The sequence below is a fragment of the Trifolium pratense genome, linkage group LG7 (genome assembly GCF_020283565.1).
Source record: "Trifolium pratense cultivar HEN17-A07 linkage group LG7, ARS_RC_1.1, whole genome shotgun sequence".
NCBI lineage: Eukaryota > Viridiplantae > Streptophyta > Magnoliopsida > Fabales > Fabaceae > Trifolium > Trifolium pratense.
This window is the reverse complement of record NC_060065.1, coordinates 8,737,288-8,755,791: the sequence shown is the minus strand read 5'-3', so window position 1 is coordinate 8,755,791 and position 18,504 is coordinate 8,737,288. Positions and strand designations below refer to the sequence as shown.

Below are 18,504 nucleotides of genomic sequence, written 5' to 3'. Positions count from 1 at the left end.
AAATTGACTAACTATATAAAATATTAACAGACTCTATAAATATTGGAGAGCCACACACGTGCTTTCTCGGCCTGTCTGTGTCCAACTTATGTCCAAAAAAATAGTTAGACGTATACTTTATAAATACAATCGTAAAATCAATATATTTAGACTATCATATAACTAGCAATCCAAACAAATGCATTTAGTGCCTGCCAAAATCTAACTTATGTCCCCTATCCTTTTTATATATTGTTGAAAATATATATTCATCCATACTTCCATAACCGTAAAAACTAAACTTTTTTATATATAAAACAAAAATAGCTATCGAATAAAGTATATAAGTATTGAGACAATATTGTGGGACCAATCACTTATTGGCAAAATCTATACTTCTCAATCATTCTAACTTTCTAACTTTACCATTAACATATACAAGACTGAGTTATCTTCCTCTGTATCCAAACAAAATCTGTCTTCCTTCGCCTGCTGCCATTCCATCTGGTAAAATTGCTTTTGACAATTCATCAACCATCCAGATCTGCAATGGAACCATCTTCAAGCAGGTAAAAAGCTCAACTTCTTCAACTAATTTACCTTTCCAACGGATCATAATATTCAATTGCATGCTTCAAATACTTCGAAATTTGTGGTCTTTTTCAATCAAATATGTTTTAAAGCATTTGTTTTTATATGTTCTATATGAAAATCTTCAAAAATATAGTCCTCATTCTCAACTGATCCATATGTTGTATTAATTTTATAAAAATTGTATCTTATGTTTTCGATTAATTATAGTTGAATATATCTTGCTGTCAAACCATTTGAACTAACGATGAAAAATTACTTATATCAGAACTGATAACCAAAGGAACAACAAATTTGAAACAATCATTTGTCCTGATGAGGTATACGATTCAATTTATATACTTTAGTTTTGATATTTTGAAGTATGTATTTAAACAATCATTTAAAAATCATCAATCCTTTAATCTTTAGGACAAAATTGAAATACCAAGAAGTTTCTTTGAGGAATGGAAACATGAACTCCTCAGAAACCAACATGCCAAGATAACTACAAATGATAAATCATCAGTAATACATTTATGTTTGACCGATGAGGAAGGTTTCATATATTGTGAGCGTATGGTAGCTGAAAAGTTTGGTTTCCAAAAACCAACTAAAGTGATTATGGATTATAAAATTAGTAAAAATGAGTTCCAAATGACGGTGATTGGAACTATCGATAATAGTAATCGGCCAACATTATTCGAAACTATCATCAATCCATCTGAGGTACATTGCAATTCTTTATAAACTGTTTTTATATTCGTTGATGTTATGGAAAAAAATTATATTCATAACTAATATTTTTTCAAATTTAGAGCAACATTCACATCCCAATTGACTTCTATCAACAATGGGAAAGGGAATTGAATCGACTTAACTATGGTTGGATTGTGTGGAACGATAAATCAGTACCTGTGCATTTTCAATTCAAAGACACTGATAAAGTTATGTTTGGAAATGATGTTTGCTATACATTTGGATTGGAAAGACCAACAAAAGTGCATCTAGAGTATACAGTTACAAACAATCAGTTTTCATTGACTTTCATTGAATCATTTGATGATCAATCACATGCATCCACTGAAGTTTTTGAAGAAGGCTTAACTGATGATGAATCTGATGAGGGAACCATAATCTTGGTAATGTACATTCGTAATATTTCATTTAAATTCGTTACCAATTTAAATCTGTTTGCAAAATAAATATTCTGATACATACTGTTTATTTGAAGGACAATGTTGAAGAAGTTGAGGATGCTGATGAGCCTCAAAATGATGTCATAAATCCAAACAATCAACAGGCTGTAGATGCTGATGAAGAACCAATTGAATGGAATAAAATAGTTACCACATCAATGGCAAAACTTTCAAAAAACCAAGTACTGGTAATGCCTAGAATTTATTTATTGTTTATTGTTATTAAATCATGATTATTGAAAATAACTTCCTACTAAGTCTTATAAAGTACTTTGAATATAACAGCACTTTCCAAATGCTCTTTCAAGAGGTGTACTTTCACAAGCAACCTTTGTTGACTTGATATCGGAAGATATAGATTTTCATTATCGATGCCCTATTCATACTTCGACCAGATCACAGAATATGGGAGCATTTATTGGCGACGGCTGGTTTGCTTATATGCTTACTCAAAGGCCAAGACCCGGTGACACCTTGATATTTGAGCTATTTCCGGATACATTTCAACTCTTTGTTACTATTCAACGTCGCAATTAAAGTGACATCATGAGGATAAATAACAATTTATGCTTTTGTTGTACTGCATTTTATAAATCATCAAACTTTTTGATCAATATGTAAATTATGTATTTCCAATCTCTAATTTCATTTTGAAACTTATTACGTTATATGAATGTGTACTCTAATTGGGTAATATCATGATATGTTGTATGATAACCAATGTTTTGTGAATGTATGATATATTAGCATATCAATTTGTAACTATTCTTTGCCATAACTTACAAAAAATTAGACACGTAACCCTCCTCTTCAAAACAATAAAATTATTCAAAATTTTTGCCAACTACTTATTAGTTTTGTTGGTTTATCTTGATACAAGTCAATAAAACAAAAATTGAATAACACTTTCATAGGATAATTGAATTTATAAATTCTCATGTAGATCAAAAACATATTTAATCTATTTGCATTCATTTGTAATAATAGAATGCGTTTCATCTTTGGTTTATATAACAAAATTATTTCAATTCGATAATACATTTTTTCCCATTATTCCAAATTTACATGTGCAAATTCAACATATGAAAAAATGATACACCTCTCCTAATTTCTAATTAAATATTCAGCAATAAATAAATAACTTTTCGACATACGATTTCAAATTTTACAAAAACTTTCGGCAACACGGAAATAATATTTAGTTTAATCGATTTTAAAATTATAATTACACTTTATTTATTCTACAACATAGGACATATATTTTGTAGTGATATTCTTGGGTATAGTCCATATTTTCATATTAAATAAACCCTCCTTATTTTTTTATTTTTTACATCTTTTTTTGGCCCAATTATGAGACCCATTTGGCCCAATTAAAACCTCAAATTACCAACTCCACTTCCATGTTACCATTGCATAAGGAAAAACGGCTGCTGCACAAGCTCCATCAGGAAAAACGAGTTTCGCACCTCCATCAGCTGAGGTTTTCTTCCTCCTTCTTGCTTAATACGATTTTTTCATAGGATTTGCAATTTTTGTTTTCGCTTCTTCCTTAATAAACCATTTTTATACTTCAACTTACCATTATTATGAATTAATTAATCCTTCAACAATCATGTTTCTTTGATTATTAATATTAATTTTCTTTATTTTTCTTTACTGATTTTGTAAATCATCATATAGGAGACAAATGGATTCATCAGATAACAGGTATACTTCGATTTTCCTTTGCTTTCTTATTAAATCAACTTATTTTTTAAACGAATTCATCCAATTTTTTTTCATATTACTCCTGGGAATTAACATAATATTATGAACCCTAATTGGAAAACATATTAGATCATTTCTTTTACTGATATTGTTTACTCCTCGATTCTATTTCATATCAATTTGATTTATCCAGATTTCATTATGCTTCAAATTTTTCAATGTCATATTGATAATTAAACTTATATTAATTTCATAATTGATGACCTGATACGGTTTACAACAATTTTTTTTTATATAGTGATATTAAAATTGATGAACTGGAAGCAGAATATGGAAAATTTCTTGATGAAATTGCAAAAACCTATGACAATTATGATGGTCAGGGATCATCTATAAATGATGAGAACATTTCACATACTGAAAATAACATAAATCAGTGTACTGATAATGTTTACATTCAAGTTTTCGGTGCTTATACAGTTTCCGGGCAACTGACTGAATCATATGTTTTTGAAATGACTCTTTGTGACCTGAACAATGCTACAAAGACTCAATTTGTAAGTTGTAATTCAAGCTAATGTTTATTTGTTTCATTTATTCTTCAACTGCAATGTTATTTATACTGTCTTATTCTGATAAATAATCTTACTTTTTGTAGACATTACCTTCTGAATTTAGCGATTATGTAAGGCGATACAATTTTCAAAAGCTGATTCTGAATGTACCAAACAAAGATATTTCAATAGTTCACTTGAAATATCCGAACAATCCTTCAGAGAATGTCAAGATTGCCAGAGGATGGAAAAATTTCTGTTTTGACAACAATATTAAATTGGGAGATAGAATAAGTTTTGAATTCAAACACATAAGCTTGAATGTTTGTCAGTTTTCCATAATTTAGACTAAGTATTATGTTATTTCTTAAGTTATTTATCTTCCGATATAATGATGTAATGAATTTGATGTTAAGTTTTTATTTTTTAACTATTGTCTAAAATATACATTGTGTCAATTAATTATAAGGCAATCTTTTAAATCAATTGATTATTCTATTTATCATAAAATTTTATTTCTTTCGCAACGCGCCGAAGGCGCGTGCAACGCGCCGTTGAACCCTTACGACCTAACGTACTGACGCAATATAACGCGCCGAAGGCGCGTCCCGTGCGTATGCACGGGTATGTACCTAGTTAGAATGATAAAAATACAATACTATTTTGTTTGTGTAAATTATTATTTTAATTAATAATTGATTCTTAAATGTATTATAATTGCAAACACATTTGATTATTTTTTTAGGCTATTTAGTCGCTTATGTTTATTTTAGGTTTCAATTTAGTCTCTTATATTTAAAAAGTTTCAAATTTGTCCCTTATGTTATTGAAGTCAACATAAGTTCACCCTTTTAATTAAATTTTGAGTTAATTTTTTTAGAACTTTTTGTTAGATTTTGAGTTAATTTCTTCTTAAACTTTCACGTAGTACCTCCCAAAGTTGTCTGCACATGCAAATCTATAAGCCATGTAGATGATTTAAACAAAAATTTGACACACCCTTTAACACTCTTTAACACACTCTTTAACACACCCCTTTAACACACACCAATCACAATTAGCCATATCATCCCATTTTAATTTCCTTTTACCGGTTACCTGTTCATTTTGGACACCATCTATTTTTTTTTTTAATTTTTAATTTTGATTTTAACTTCATCTTCTTCAACGATGACTGTTCATGTTCTCTCATGTTCAGCAAAATTGAATCAAATGGAACACAAAGTGATGCAACTTGTTGCATTCAGATCGAAAGTATTATTCCTTGTTTAGATTTTGTGCATACACTCCTCAATTCCTTTCTTCTCTGCCATTTCCATTATTGACTGAAACATGAGATTACTTTCCAAAACATGCAAGTTATGATGAATCTGTAACTAGATCTGAAAAATATTGCTACAAATACAGAACCCATCTCATCAAATGACTACAGGAACTCTCGACCAAGACATTGATGGTCATCGGAGCTTACAAAATGACGATACGATGGCGGTAACAAAAACGCGATGGGTTAAGTTGAACCTTGCGAAAAAGACGATGAGCTTGCACAATACAAATCAGAAAGAGTCAAAGAGCCATGGACAAATCAAAAGGGAAGAAGCCATGGAACCATGTAAAGAAGAAGAACCGACAATTTGCAGTTTATTATTATTATTATTTTTCAAAAAAAAAAAAAAAGTTTTTGTTGTTGAGCAACTTGTTCTACCGGTTAACAAGTAAAGGGAAATTAAAATGGAATGACATGGCAGATTGTGTTTGGTGTGTGTTAAAAGAGTGTGTTAGAGGGTGTGACCCTAGCACTACTCTTAATGATGTTTATTAATGACTTACCTTTCAATTTTAATCATGAAAAACAACTAGGTGACATTTCTTTAAATCGCAAAGTGAGAGAGGGACACTAAGGTGTGAAGTGTGATTTTAATCATAGAAATTGGTTAAGCTCAAATTTACTGTACACATTACGAGTAATTATTTCGATCCAATTCCCTTCGATCACACTGTTAGATCTCATTATTCCTTGCATGTATAATAAACGTTTCTTGTGATTACTTAGTAATTATTTTTGTATGCACCAATTCTTGCAATTACTATTTTTTATTTTTTATTTCTTTAAAAAATAAGTATATTACAATGTTATGTTAGTTTCTCTCCTTGTCAGGACTTGAACCCTAGACCTTCAACTCCTTATTAACTCAACTAGCTTAACCAGTTAAGCTACCAATCCCACCCCAGCAATTACTATGTTAGATCGCTTGTCTCCGTGTCGCGATGCATCGACACTATTTAGGGCAAATGCAATTGACAACATATCTCCTTGATTGTAAATTATTATCTGACTCCCTCGACATAAAACGACATTTATAAAGAGACAGAGTAATAGATAAATAAGTGGGTGAATCTTGCATCTAGCATCTAGTGAATGGTAAACCTGCAGAAGATGTTTCTTTATCAAAGGGAATGCGACATGGGGGCAATTTGGCTCCTTCCTTTTTAAGGAGGATTTGCGGTTAAATTTGTATATGATTTACTTACAATACAACCTTCAATATAGAGTATTTACAATCCTTACAATGCAATGATACACATCTTTATTTCTTAATAAAAAACATCACTCAAAATCCGTGGAAACACACTCTTTGGTATAGACAACATCAACATCATCTACCAATAGATTATTCTCACACCCTTAGATATTCGAGTAAATACCAAAAGGGAAAGAAAAAAAAAATTCATCCAAACTTAACAATATATGGTACTAGACAGCTACATACAGACTCTTGCATTATATTGTAATTGCTGTACAAAATATAGAACAAAGGATACACAAAATCAGATGAATTCAAAGCGCACGAGAAGCTTTACATTGTTGTATTTATCACCTTTGCGGGAATGAAGTGGAATTGCTCGAATTCCGCTTCTTAGTTCCCACACAGGTAAACATGTTTGCCCACCAAAGTCATCCTTCTCAGACATGTCATACTCATGAACTTCTATGCGAAGCAACGCCAACTCCGGAACAGAAAGTGGGAACTCGAATACCTCATTCCAAGAAGGCAACCAACTATCCTCTATTGACTTGGTTTTTTTCATAACAGTATCAAATGGGACACCAGCAATCCCAATCTGCATAATCAGAGATTATTAAATAGAGTTGAAATGATATAAGAACTACAGGGAAGTTTTCACTTATCATGGTTCATTTGTAATAGAATGCAAGGAAACGATAGAAAATAACATACAGATGTATAACTGAACATAATTGTTTGGATAAACAATCTAATTAAGTGCTTACGACATAAGTTATCATATAAGTGCTTATCTATAAGTTATTTCCATAACAAAAGATAAAACAAAATCAAATTGTTTTCATATAAACTGTTATTGTAAGCTATCTTAGAGAGCTTATGGAAATGAGCTGAAAACAGCTTATGGACATATCATAAGCTATTTCTATAACCTCTCACAAACAGTCTTACAAGTGTTTATACCAGTCAATCCAAAAAGACCTGTAGATTATCTTACCCTTGCATAGAAGTCTGGAGGTGAGAATTGATCAAAGTGTGTATGCTTGAAATCATAATACCATCCTTCCCCCATATATACAGTCACCTAATTAAGAGTAACAAAAGCACGGCCTTAGTTAGAATCTAGTCTGGAGACTCTTAAATGAGGCAGATGATGGACACAGCCCTTGTAAAATTCACTACTCAAATTTCCAGGAAGTATAGCCCTTACCTTCAAAGTAGTTTTCGCCGGCAAAGGAGCTTTAGGATCAAAAACCTCATTAATGGGACCAGGTTTTAATAGAAAATCTGGTTTTTTAACATAACCACATCTGCCATTGGCTTTAAACATTCCTTGCATCAACCAAAGAGATCTCCCATACCCCTGCCAAGGAAACCACCCACAACAAAAACAAATTAGTGAAAATCTTTAATGATCTCAATGATGTTGAACTTGAATCTATGTATTAACAATGTCTTGATACAACAGAAAGGAAATGTTAATCAAATCGCACATCCTCGCCACAAGGAAAGTCAAAACAGAAACATACATCAAATAAACAATGATTATAACTCGTCCTTTAAAAGTATTGCCCAAAATTTTCAATCAGTAACATTGCTAGACCTCACAGGTTTCTTGTTAGAAGTTAGTTTGATGCTTGCCAAAAAGAAAAGATACCTGCATGTTAAATGCAACCATCTGAGCTCCATGCATCCACCCAATTAACGGATTATAATTTGATGAGGTAATGCGTGTACCTTTCGGATACACTCTCAGTATATTCTGCTGAGTAAACCTGTCAACAATCAGGAAATCAATACCTCACATTTCATTTCCAAATAAAGAACACATCCTGCAATGTGTTTGTTCGAAATCTAAAATGGATATAAATGCTTTTGATTTATTTCAAATTTAAAAGAATGAGAAAACCACTGGATATGGCGCCTAAAAAACATAACGGACTACATTTTCATTACAAAGAGTTATAGAAAGTTCAAGATCAAACTGAAGGTGGCCAAGGACATGGAAATGAATTCACTCAAGAGAACTAACTGGAAACATTTGACAATACCTTACAATTTCTTTTCCATATGTTTCAGCAGCCTTTTCGAGCTGTGATTCACTTAAACTTAGACGCCTCACTTTATTAGGATCCACTTTGAGACATTCCACTATTCCACCTTTAGGTTTCCCAGCATGAATAGCAATTAAACGTCTATATTCATCCGATCCATCTTGTAGCGACTTTTCCTCGTCATCATCTTCATCATCACTAAGATCATTGTCATCATCCTGCTTAAGATGGCAAACAATAAAAATTATTCAACCAATCTCGCATACAAAATTAAATGTCTTTGCAATTTACATACAACATTGAGTTATTATCGGACCTTGTAATCAGCTATGGTACCCCCTCTCAAACTAGGGACTTCTTTGCCCCAAGCTTCTTCATCATCTGCAGGCTTTCCCTTCGGTGGATCCTCCTTTTCCTTTCCTTCTTTTGCCTCAAGGTACTCCTTAGGTGGCTTGGTTGATATGATGATTCTTCTTTTAAGTGAATCAGGGGAAGGAAATTCCTTCAAGCCTTCTGTGCTAGGACAAAATAGTATGTCTCCAAATGTTTGAGTAACCATCTAAAATTTAAACAGAACTATCAATCAGCTATCACTATTGTGAATATGCGCCACGGAATTCATCGAAAAGTCTACATTAGTTACAAATTATAATCTATATTCAGTTACCGAGTAGCAACAACGTTTAACAATAAATCATATCAAAGTCGATCTACATCAATGTTTCGTATCAACTGTCAGCTATAACTATAAGAATGTAAGCATTTCGAATCCGAACAGAATTCCATGTAACTAACCTGAGCCACTTTGGCCTGAAGATCAGGAGTAAGGTGGTCTTCCAAGGTTATTACAACAGGATATTCTGACGCGACGAACGCATACTGCTTAATAGATGTCAAACATTTTATAAGCGCCACAGGAGTCGTCAATGTCCTGCAGGATTGCATCATTTTATTTGCCATTAATAAAATACATGGATGAATCTTCATCAAATTGCCGGAGATATAATTAATTGTTACCTTCCATGAAGAACATCAACATCTTCCTTGGATGCATTAGGCCATATATCTAGCTCAATAACCCTTACACCTCTCTGAAGTGCATTGATAATAGGGGCATCACTGCAATCACTACTAAGCTGATTTCCAGTTAGATATGAATTATGACCAGTGTGTATGTAATAATGAGACAATGGTAAACTCATATCTTGATGCACCTGAAACATTAACACAACAACATTAATTAAACAAACAAATACCATAATCAGACCAAACAAAATTCATACTAAAAATCACACATATCTACAATTCAACACCAATAAAGTTTCCTTTTTTTTCAATCAAATATAGAAATTAATTAAACCCTTTTTTAAATAGCCAAAAGGGTTAACAAATCTAAACTTAAATTAACCAAAATGAAACTGAATCAATCACTAAAAAAGGATTATTACCCCACGAGAAGGAACAAGAGGAGGATTACTATCACTGAAGAGAAACTTGAAGAAAGTTTCAAGATTGAGACCTCTACGATGAAAGATACTCAAATGTTTCTGACTATCAATGATAGCTTGTGTTTGTTCCTCTGTGATATTCTCTTCTTTCTGGACCTCAATAAGGAACCTTGTGAGATGAGATGCAGTCATGATCCCATTTTGATCACAGTAACGATGGAAAAGTGTTCTTATCTCCGGCGGCGCTTCCGATACGCCGAGCTTAAACCGGCGCCGACAACAAAAACAAACGCTGTAAGTTTGTTTTTTGGGTTTAGAAGACATTTTCTCAGATTTCTTTGTTTCTTTGTTTGTTTCAGACATAACACAGAAACAACACTCTTTGTGTCTATAAGATGATGATGATGATGATGATGATAACTAATTAACTAACTAACTATAAGCGCGTGGAGTTGGTGTGGATCGTGTGTTGAGGATAATCTTCTTTTTTAATTAATTAATTAATTAATTAATTAGGGATTATTGATGAAAGGTGAAGGAGAATGGATACGTTTCTTGTTTTGTTGGCAATCAAAGAATACAAGAAAAATTATGTCGGGAGCTGTATTGGGTCCCATGCTGCAACCTGTACATTGATTCAATTCCTTCAAAATGTTGGGATTGAGGCACGTGGCATTCTTGGATTGAATTAAGTAAGATCAAATGTCATGACTCATGAGTTGTTATTGCTTGGATTATTAGATTTTTTATTTTGACAGAAAATTTTTGTTATTAATTAAACCAGATAAGAGATCCGTGATTCAAAATTCGGCTGCAACATAAGTGAAGTCTGATCATGAATTGTTCCTATCAGAAATTGAACTCAACTTCTTTCAAATATTTTAGATTCAAGTTAAGACAATATGAATATTCGGCCTATCTGGTATGTTTTTTAAATTCAAAGAAATACTAATAGTAGTAATGATAAGGTAGATATATAGTATTGTCCTATTTCCATCCATGTGTGTATGCTACAAAACGTGCTTCCAAATACGTTTATGTATATGATTGTTGAACTACTTTGCACGTGGTAACAACACATTGGAATTAATTTTTATACCAGTACTATTTTTGTATTAATCTTTCCATATGCTACAAATTTTAATGTGAAAATTATTACACTAAATTAAGTATGAAGTATTTTGGTGAAGAACAATGTTGGACCCAACTTTTTTGGCTTTAACATTGATATACCAATCACTAAGATGCACCATCTTATGAAGAAGCTGTTGCTGTGAAGAAAGACACCTACCTACCTATATCAATGCACCAATTTCCTTATTTAGAGGGTATGGCATCACAAATTCACATTTTCCAAACCTATATATCACATCTTTCTGGTCTCAGATCAACGTCCACCTTAAAAACTTGTTTATGCTAATAATCATTGTTAAATCAAAATATCCTGGTAAAATCTTGAAAGTTCTTAATTCATATAGTATGGTTTTTGTTATGGACTAGACTAGAATTAGTCCAATATCATACTCTCTAAGTCCATAATGGCTTGCCCCACCACATTTATGTCAGCAGAACATGGTAGAACCCCTCTACCAAGATAGGAGCAAATCATTGCCCTTCCCACTATCTAAGGGGAATATATTGGCAGTCCATCTTATTGGGTCAACCCAATAAGGCCTAATAAGAGGGACCTTTGGCCCAGAGCTGGGGGGCTATATAAGCTCTCCTATTCAGGAGAGCAAGGTAACACTATTCATTCACTCAATTACTTTCTATCTCTCTCGTATCTCTCTGCTCTCTTTCCCTCTCTAACTTTGGCATCGGAGCACCTGCAGGTACAACCCCCTCCGTGGATCAGCTGCTCGATCCGCCGTCAACCACCCGCTCAACGGACTGCCAGCTGACCATCTAGCTGTTCTGATCAACAGTTAAGATCAATTTTATTATTGTTGAGCATGACTCATATGTACTGACAAATGGGTAGGGTCAAACTAGCACAATCAGTAATACATGCCTTCAGGCTTGGCCTAAACGTTTGTTGTGGGGTTGACTTGGAGCAGGGCTTTGCCCCAGTGAGGTTTAGGGGTAATTTTGTAATCTAATTAATCTTGATGATGGAGCAAAAAAGATAACATTAACATATTAAAGCCCACAATACTATTTCAAGCAGCTGAAGATAAAAGATAAATATGTTACAATGACCCAAACAAAAAGACATTATATTTAGATTAATGATATAACTACAATGTCTATAAAGTTTCAAGTTCGAAGCGAAGTAATAGCTTGACAGACTTCAATTCCTTTCCCTTTCTGTCACACAAACGAACAGACCGAAATCCACATCTCAGCTCTGATACAGGCAAACAAGTCTGTCCAGCAAAATCATCTTTTGTCTGATCTTTATCCTTTACTTCGATCCGAAGCAACGCTAGCTCTGGAACAGTCAACTGGAATTCAAACTCTTCATCCCAAACAGGATACCAATTGTCCATCTTTACTCTTGTTCTCTTCTTCGTACAATCAGCTCCAACTCCAACAATACAAACCTGTCACAATGTTTCATATATGATCAAACAGTAAGATAAATGTACATGATCAGCCAAATGAATTTACAAAATGTATGGAGAACTATGCAACTGAGCAGTACCGACTCACCTTTGTGTAAAAGTCTGGTGGAGAGAATCGGTCGAAGTGTGTTCGACTGAAATCTGACTTCCAACCAACACCTTTGTATACTTTTACCTTTTGTAATCAATATGAAAAATATTCATGTCATGAAAGAACTTAATTTCCTTTTAGTTAAGTGATTAAGAGTATACTCACTTTTAATATCTGCTTCACCGGCAATGTTCTTTTAGGATCGAAAACCTCACTATCTGCCCCTTCTTGAATTAGAAATTCAGGTTTTTTCACATAACCGCATCCTCCATTTGCTTTGAACATCCCTTGCATCAATCGGAGTGATTTTCCATAACCCTGTCATCGAAAAAAAAGGCCTGTAAGACAGACCATGCAATATGACAATGCCTGAAAATTGTGGTTAATTAGGTTCAGCGGACGGTTAATAACATACGACACCTTGCCATACTCATTAACCATCTGCTGAACATAATTGGCCATATATTTGAACTGTCTAATTATACCAAAAACAGGATTCCAAGTTCCAACCTGCATATTGAATGCAACCATCTGAGCTCCATACATCCACCCTAAATGCGGCCTAAAATTTGAGGATTTTACGCGTTCTCCTTTAGGAAAAATTCTGAGGATATTTTTCTGTGTGAACCTGTAAAGCATAAAAATGCATATCATTATTTATGTCAAGCAAGATGGAAGGTTTAATTCAGCATGTAGAAATTGTAATCTTGAAGTAAGTTTGATAGGTACCTAATAAGGTCAGCTCCATGAGATTCAGAAGCAGTTTTGAGTTTCTTCTCACTCAAACTTAGCCTTCTAACTTTACCATCATCAACTTTGAGTCTATCTTTCATAGTACCTTCTGATTTCCCACCATGGATTGTAATCAATTGTCTGTATTCACGCGGACTTTGTTGGTTTGATTTGTAATCACTTGTATTTATATCTTCCTTGTCTAGTTTAACTATAGAATCTTGCAATTCCCATGTTTCATCTTCAGATGATTCACTTCCATTTGGCACCTGATTGCTGACACCATCAGGTTGAGGATATTCCTTTGGTGGTTTAGTTGATATAACTATCATTTTTTTTAGTGATGCTGGTGATGGAAATTCTGTCAAAAAATCTGTTTGAGGACAATAGAGCATTTCTCCAAATATTTGAACTGCCACCTGCATTAATAGAAAAATGAAATCATGATGAATATAGCAAATTAGTCATAACTCATAAGATATAAGTGAGAATTCAGAGCTATGTAACATGTCACACGACCCTTTAGACCGAAATTATTTCTGGTGTCCGACACCATCACATATACATTCAATCAACTTCTATAGCAAATTAGTCATAACTCATAAGATATAAGTGAGAATTCAGAGCTATGTAACATGTATAAGTGACGTGACGTGTCTGTTGTCCGTGTCCATGACATGACATGACTCGTGGTAGTGTTTCATCATAGGTAGAGAGTGATTGACAATAAGTGCTTACTTCTGCAAATTTAGCCTGAAGTTTTGGTGTTAAGTGGTCTTCCAAAGTTAGAATGACTGGAAAATCAGATTTGACAAAAGCATGTTCCTTTATGGATTCCAAACATTTGGTTAGTGGAACAGGAGTGGTAAGAGTCCTGCATTTCCAAGAAGTAAGACCATAAGATATAAGAAAGTAAGCAATATTCATCTAATACTTTGGTTTTGGCTAATATACAGCTAATATATAGCCTAGTATATTATTATACCTTCCATGAACTACTTTAATACCACCATGTTTAGTTGAAGCCCATAAATCAAGTTCAATTACTCGTACACCTTGTTTCAAAGCCTCTATAATTGGTTCATCACTGCTCTCACTAGTTAATTGATTCCCAGTTAGGTAGGAATTGTGTCCTGTATACATGAAATAATGTGACAAGGGAGCATTCATATCATGATGTACCTGCAATCACAATGTCATGACTATAAAAATTAATTAATTTTTTAATGAATTTAAAAAGTCAATTTTTACTATAAGACTGAAAGAGCAGTTTTTTTTGTTTTTTTTTTAAAAAAAATTATACTGTAGTAATAAAAATGAATGAATAATTTTTTGATAAAAAAAAAAAGAAATTGCAAGGCACATTACTCAAATAGTTTTTTGAAAAGAAAAAAATAAACTAAAAGTAGAAGTAGAAGAAAATATAATTTTTCTCAAAAATAAAGTAGAAACTATAATGAACAAAAGCACATTAGCATAACTTTTCATCCTCAAATTCTTAATATTCAAAAAGACATAGAAAGTGCATACCTCATTTTTTAAAGGACCATTGAAATCATCAAGAAGCAGAAAATCGATGAACTTATCCAAACTAAGTCCTGCAATATTGCTAGTACTTTCATTGCTAGAACTTCCATTTTGCAAAAGCTTTTCAAAAATTGGTTCCAAATCCAACAAGGTGCAATTTTGTTCTCCTTGATACTCCACCATGAATTGAAGTAGTTGATCCTTTGACATGTGATTCTCACCATTTGTAAACTTTGTAAAAGCTTCCTTAAGATCATAAGGTGGTTCTTCCTTATTCACTTTACCTTTTTTTATCAGAAATTCTACCAACTTGAAGATCTTTGTTTTCATTCTCACTTTTCCCTTAAAAAAAACAGAGATCCTCTGTTTTGAAATGGCTAACACCTTGTTCTATGTGCTAGATCTTGATCTTGATTGAATAATACTTATACACATATTTAAGAATGTGATCAAACCCAAAGAAAAGAAAGTAAAATCTTAGTTCACACACAAAAAATGTTTGTTTTTTCTTTTATTGGGGTTAGAGGATTGAAAAAAAATGGAGTCATGAAGACCTTAATATAAAAATGTACTAATGTATAGTTGACGAAGTATAGGAAAATATATTTTATTAATTCACAACTTGCATACATTTTGTTGTCCGGCCAAACAAAAAATGTTAGTTATGTTAAATTTGTTGACAACAACAATATATAATGATAAATAATAATAAATAATGATAAATAAAGAAAGAACAGAAGCACCAGGCAACTCTGGTATCATGTTGTGGGGGAGGGTGGGTGATATGGAATCGTGAAAATAAATAAAAATATATATATAAATATTGAAAGTAGAAAGTCATTGGTCTTGTAGAATATTAATTTATTTATTTTTATTAAAAGAACTTGACTTTTTTTTTTAATCAGATAAAAGAACTTGACTTGATAAAATGGATTTTAACCAAGTCATTGAGTTCAAGTGGTCGATAAGCTTAACCAAAATATTAAACTCAAGTAGTTAATGAGCTTAACCTAAGAATAGATTTTGGGAGAATTTGGTTCAATTCTTGAGCGGAACAATTTTTTAGTCAAATTTTACTTACCTTGGTCATCCCCTGAAATTCCTCGGTCACCTCCTGAAACGACCAAACTAACCCTTTCGCTTTCTAGGATGCAAGCATTTTTCGCACTCTAAATAGCGAGTGACAGTATTTTATACTCAAACTCAACTTCTTTATGTGTATAATTTACTTCCTTATTTGGTGCATCAGTTTTATGGAGATTGACATGATCAGTGGAGAGAGAAAGAAACGGAAGAAAAAAAAATGTAATCTCTATACGTCAATGATTTGCTTAAAATAGATTAGGAATGTATTGAATTTTCAATGAATGAAAAAGATACATATATAATTACAAATATTAATTATAAATGTTCTATGTAATCTCTCAATATTAATACAATTTAATTCATAGTATTACCGTCTTATAAGATGAAGGGGACAAAAAAAATTAATTTTTTTATGGTGAACTAGCCCGCATCCTAGAATGCCAACTGTGGTTTTTCAATTTTGGCAGTTTTACACACTCACTCACATCATAAGTAGCGAGAGGGATAAATTTGGAATATCAGGAAGCGCGCATGTATGCCGGGGGTGCGATAAGTAGAACTCAAAAAGGTTAGACATCTTGTTCAATTCCAATATATGGGCCTCACCCGAAGGCCCAAGCTTACCTGACACATATAAGCGTCCATCGAATTAGGGTTCGCTTCTTTCCGTGAATTGCAGAGAGAGAGATGGCGAAGTCGAAGAATCACACTGCTCATAACCAGTCTTACAAAGCACACAAGAATGGCATCAAAAAGCCAAAGAGGCACCGTCACACTTCAACCAAAGGGGTATGTTGTTGTATTCATTCTCACTTTTCATTTTTTATCGATTTTTTTTTTTTGTTAGTTAATAATAGTTTATTGTTATCGATTGATTACTGTAGATGGATCCTAAGTTTCTGAGGAATCAGAGGTACGCTAGAAAGCACAACAAGAAAAATGGTGAAGTCGCCGTTGAAGAATAGTAAAGATCATATTTCTGATTAATGATTTATGTCTAAACAAAACTATCTTAGACAGTATTTTCATTTTTGTGTAATTCAATTAAAATGCACTACTACTCTGTTGTTGACAGTTATTATTTGATCAAAACTTAGATCCTTATGTTCATGTTTTCTATTGACTAGTTTTTGGTTCTACCCGATTGATTACGATAATTGCGCTATATGCTTGCTAATCTAAATTTAGTTGCTGGCCTTATATGTTAGTGTATGTTTGGTATCACGATGAATATGGTGATATACTGTGATTTGAAGCTACAGAGTGTAGCATTTTGTTAATTAATAATAATATTTAGTTGATGTTTTAGTTGATCACAACGAATAGTATTTAGTTGCTTATAATCACGCTGATATAGGGTGATTTTGTAGAAGTTACAGAGTGTAGCATTTTGCCACCATGATACTAAACGTAGGCTTAGTAGTATCACCATGGTTTGATTGAGTTTGGATGTGAAGAAGAGGCTTACAACTATTAACTTACTAGTCATAGTATTTTTAAGGAAAAAATTACCCTCTAGTACTCTTCACATTTCTCATGTACATTTTTTAGTTCCTCTAAATTAGTGTTTGTTAATCTAAACTGTGATGAAAACTCAAGCTTTTCTTGTTCTCTTTGAGGTGAAAAATCCTTTCCCTTAATTTTGCTCCTCATTGTTCACAAAGAATCTTATAGGCTTTCATTTTGATCTACAGCTGGTTGTAGTAGTTTATTATGTTTCATTACCATGGTTTAGCTTTTCCCTTGTAATATTATTCTCGACCCAATTGCCGCTCCCATCCATTGCCTAGTGTGTTGAGCTCTTAGATGCTGTTTTTTGTTTCTTCTAGTTTTCACTATTCCAATTAATAGATGTTGATGGTAGACAGTGATCTTGGTGATAATTAAAAACCAAGACTGATGTTCTAAAGTCTAATGTAGCTCAAAGCAATATTTGTGGGTGTTTATGAAATAACATGAGATATGATTGTCAAAACAGTGAAGCTGTTTTTGCATTAAAAAAATGAAGCTGTTTTTACTAACTTGCATAAGCTGCTTAAATTTATTATAGAAATGCTTTGCAATGTGTGTCTGTGAAGTTTGTCCCTAATATTTCTTCCTTTGCAGAAACACATGATGTGTATTATGAAAAGCCTATTTTTCAATGAGCTTATGACATGATATGTTTATAAGCTAATTTCACTTAAGTCCCCTAAAATTATTTGTGGAAATACTTTGCCTTTCATGCAATAATGGAATCCATGATATGCATTGTCTCAATATGTTTTGTGCTTCCTCTTGTCAAAATGTTTAAGTGGAGAAAACAAGGTTATTGGCTTCTAAAAATGATGAAGAAGCATTAGCAGGTCATCTTTTTGAACTCACTGAAATTGGCCATTATCTTGAGGTTCATACTCTTCACCGAGGGGGCATTGTGACCACTGACCGCCAAGAGATAAATTATGTTAAGTTCGTACCATTATGAT

The 18,504-nt window shown here is 32.9% G+C and overlaps 3 protein-coding genes across 4 annotated transcripts; 1 reads left to right on the top strand and 2 right to left on the bottom strand.

Annotated features, from left to right (window-relative positions):
* Positions 1-6,577: 6,577 nt before the first annotated feature.
* Positions 6,578-10,755, bottom strand: LOC123894778 (phosphoinositide phospholipase C 2-like). The gene is made up of 9 exons (XM_045944850.1): positions 10,040-10,755; positions 9,609-9,805; positions 9,387-9,522; positions 8,908-9,150; positions 8,589-8,809; positions 8,195-8,312; positions 7,748-7,900; positions 7,535-7,621; positions 6,578-7,135 (listed from the first exon to the last, which is right to left on the bottom strand). The coding sequence occupies exons 1-9, from the start codon at positions 10,400-10,402 to the stop codon at positions 6,842-6,844; spliced, it is 1,812 nt and encodes a 603-aa protein (XP_045800806.1). The 5' UTR covers positions 10,403-10,755; the 3' UTR covers positions 6,578-6,841.
* Positions 10,756-12,168: 1,413 nt separating this feature from the next.
* LOC123894776 (phosphoinositide phospholipase C 6-like) lies at positions 12,169-15,745 on the bottom strand. Of its 2 annotated transcripts, XM_045944848.1 has the most exons (8): positions 14,957-15,745; positions 14,412-14,608; positions 14,165-14,300; positions 13,424-13,845; positions 13,205-13,322; positions 12,860-13,012; positions 12,692-12,778; positions 12,169-12,582 (listed from the first exon to the last, which is right to left on the bottom strand). In XM_045944848.1, the coding sequence occupies exons 1-8, from the start codon at positions 15,281-15,283 to the stop codon at positions 12,286-12,288; spliced, it is 1,737 nt and encodes a 578-aa protein (XP_045800804.1). In that variant the 5' UTR covers positions 15,284-15,745; the 3' UTR covers positions 12,169-12,285. The 2 variants fall into 2 exon arrangements, with proteins under 2 accessions (XP_045800804.1, XP_045800805.1); XM_045944849.1 differs by lacking the exon at positions 12,692-12,778 and having other exon boundaries at positions 14,957-15,533.
* A 920-nt stretch (positions 15,746-16,665) lies between these two features.
* Positions 16,666-17,143, top strand: LOC123894775 (60S ribosomal protein L29-2-like). The gene is made up of 2 exons (XM_045944847.1): positions 16,666-16,828; positions 16,924-17,143. Exons 1-2 carry the CDS (start codon positions 16,727-16,729, stop codon positions 17,002-17,004), a joined length of 183 nt encoding a protein of 60 aa, XP_045800803.1. The 5' UTR covers positions 16,666-16,726; the 3' UTR covers positions 17,005-17,143.
* The last annotated feature ends 1,361 nt before the right edge of the window (positions 17,144-18,504 follow it).

Bases quoted from the DNA above. Each gene is read 5' to 3' on its own strand.
- LOC123894776 (XM_045944848.1), bottom strand. From the start codon at position 15,283: ATGAAAACAAAGATCTTCAAGTTGGTAGAATTTCTGATAAAAAAAGGT. The intron at 14,609-14,956 runs GTATGCACTTTC...TTGTGATTGCAG, and splicing joins ATGGTCCTTTAAAAAATGAG to GTACATCATGATATGAATGC. The intron at 13,013-13,204 runs GTTGGAACTTGG...TTTCGATGACAG, and splicing joins TGGTTGCATTCAATATGCAG to GGTTATGGAAAATCACTCCG.
- LOC123894775 (XM_045944847.1), top strand. From the start codon at position 16,727: ATGGCGAAGTCGAAGAATCACACTGCTCATAACCAGTCTTACAAAGCA. The intron at 16,829-16,923 runs GTATGTTGTTGT...TGATTACTGTAG, and splicing joins GTCACACTTCAACCAAAGGG to ATGGATCCTAAGTTTCTGAG.
- LOC123894778 (XM_045944850.1), bottom strand. From the start codon at position 10,402: ATGTCTGAAACAAACAAAGAAACAAAGAAATCTGAGAAAATGTCTTCT. The intron at 8,810-8,907 runs GTCCGATAATAA...CATCTTAAGCAG, and splicing joins GTACCATAGCTGATTACAAG to GATGATGACAATGATCTTAG. The intron at 8,313-8,588 runs GTATTGTCAAAT...GATTGTTGACAG, and splicing joins TATGGAAAAGAAATTGTAAG to GTTTACTCAGCAGAATATAC.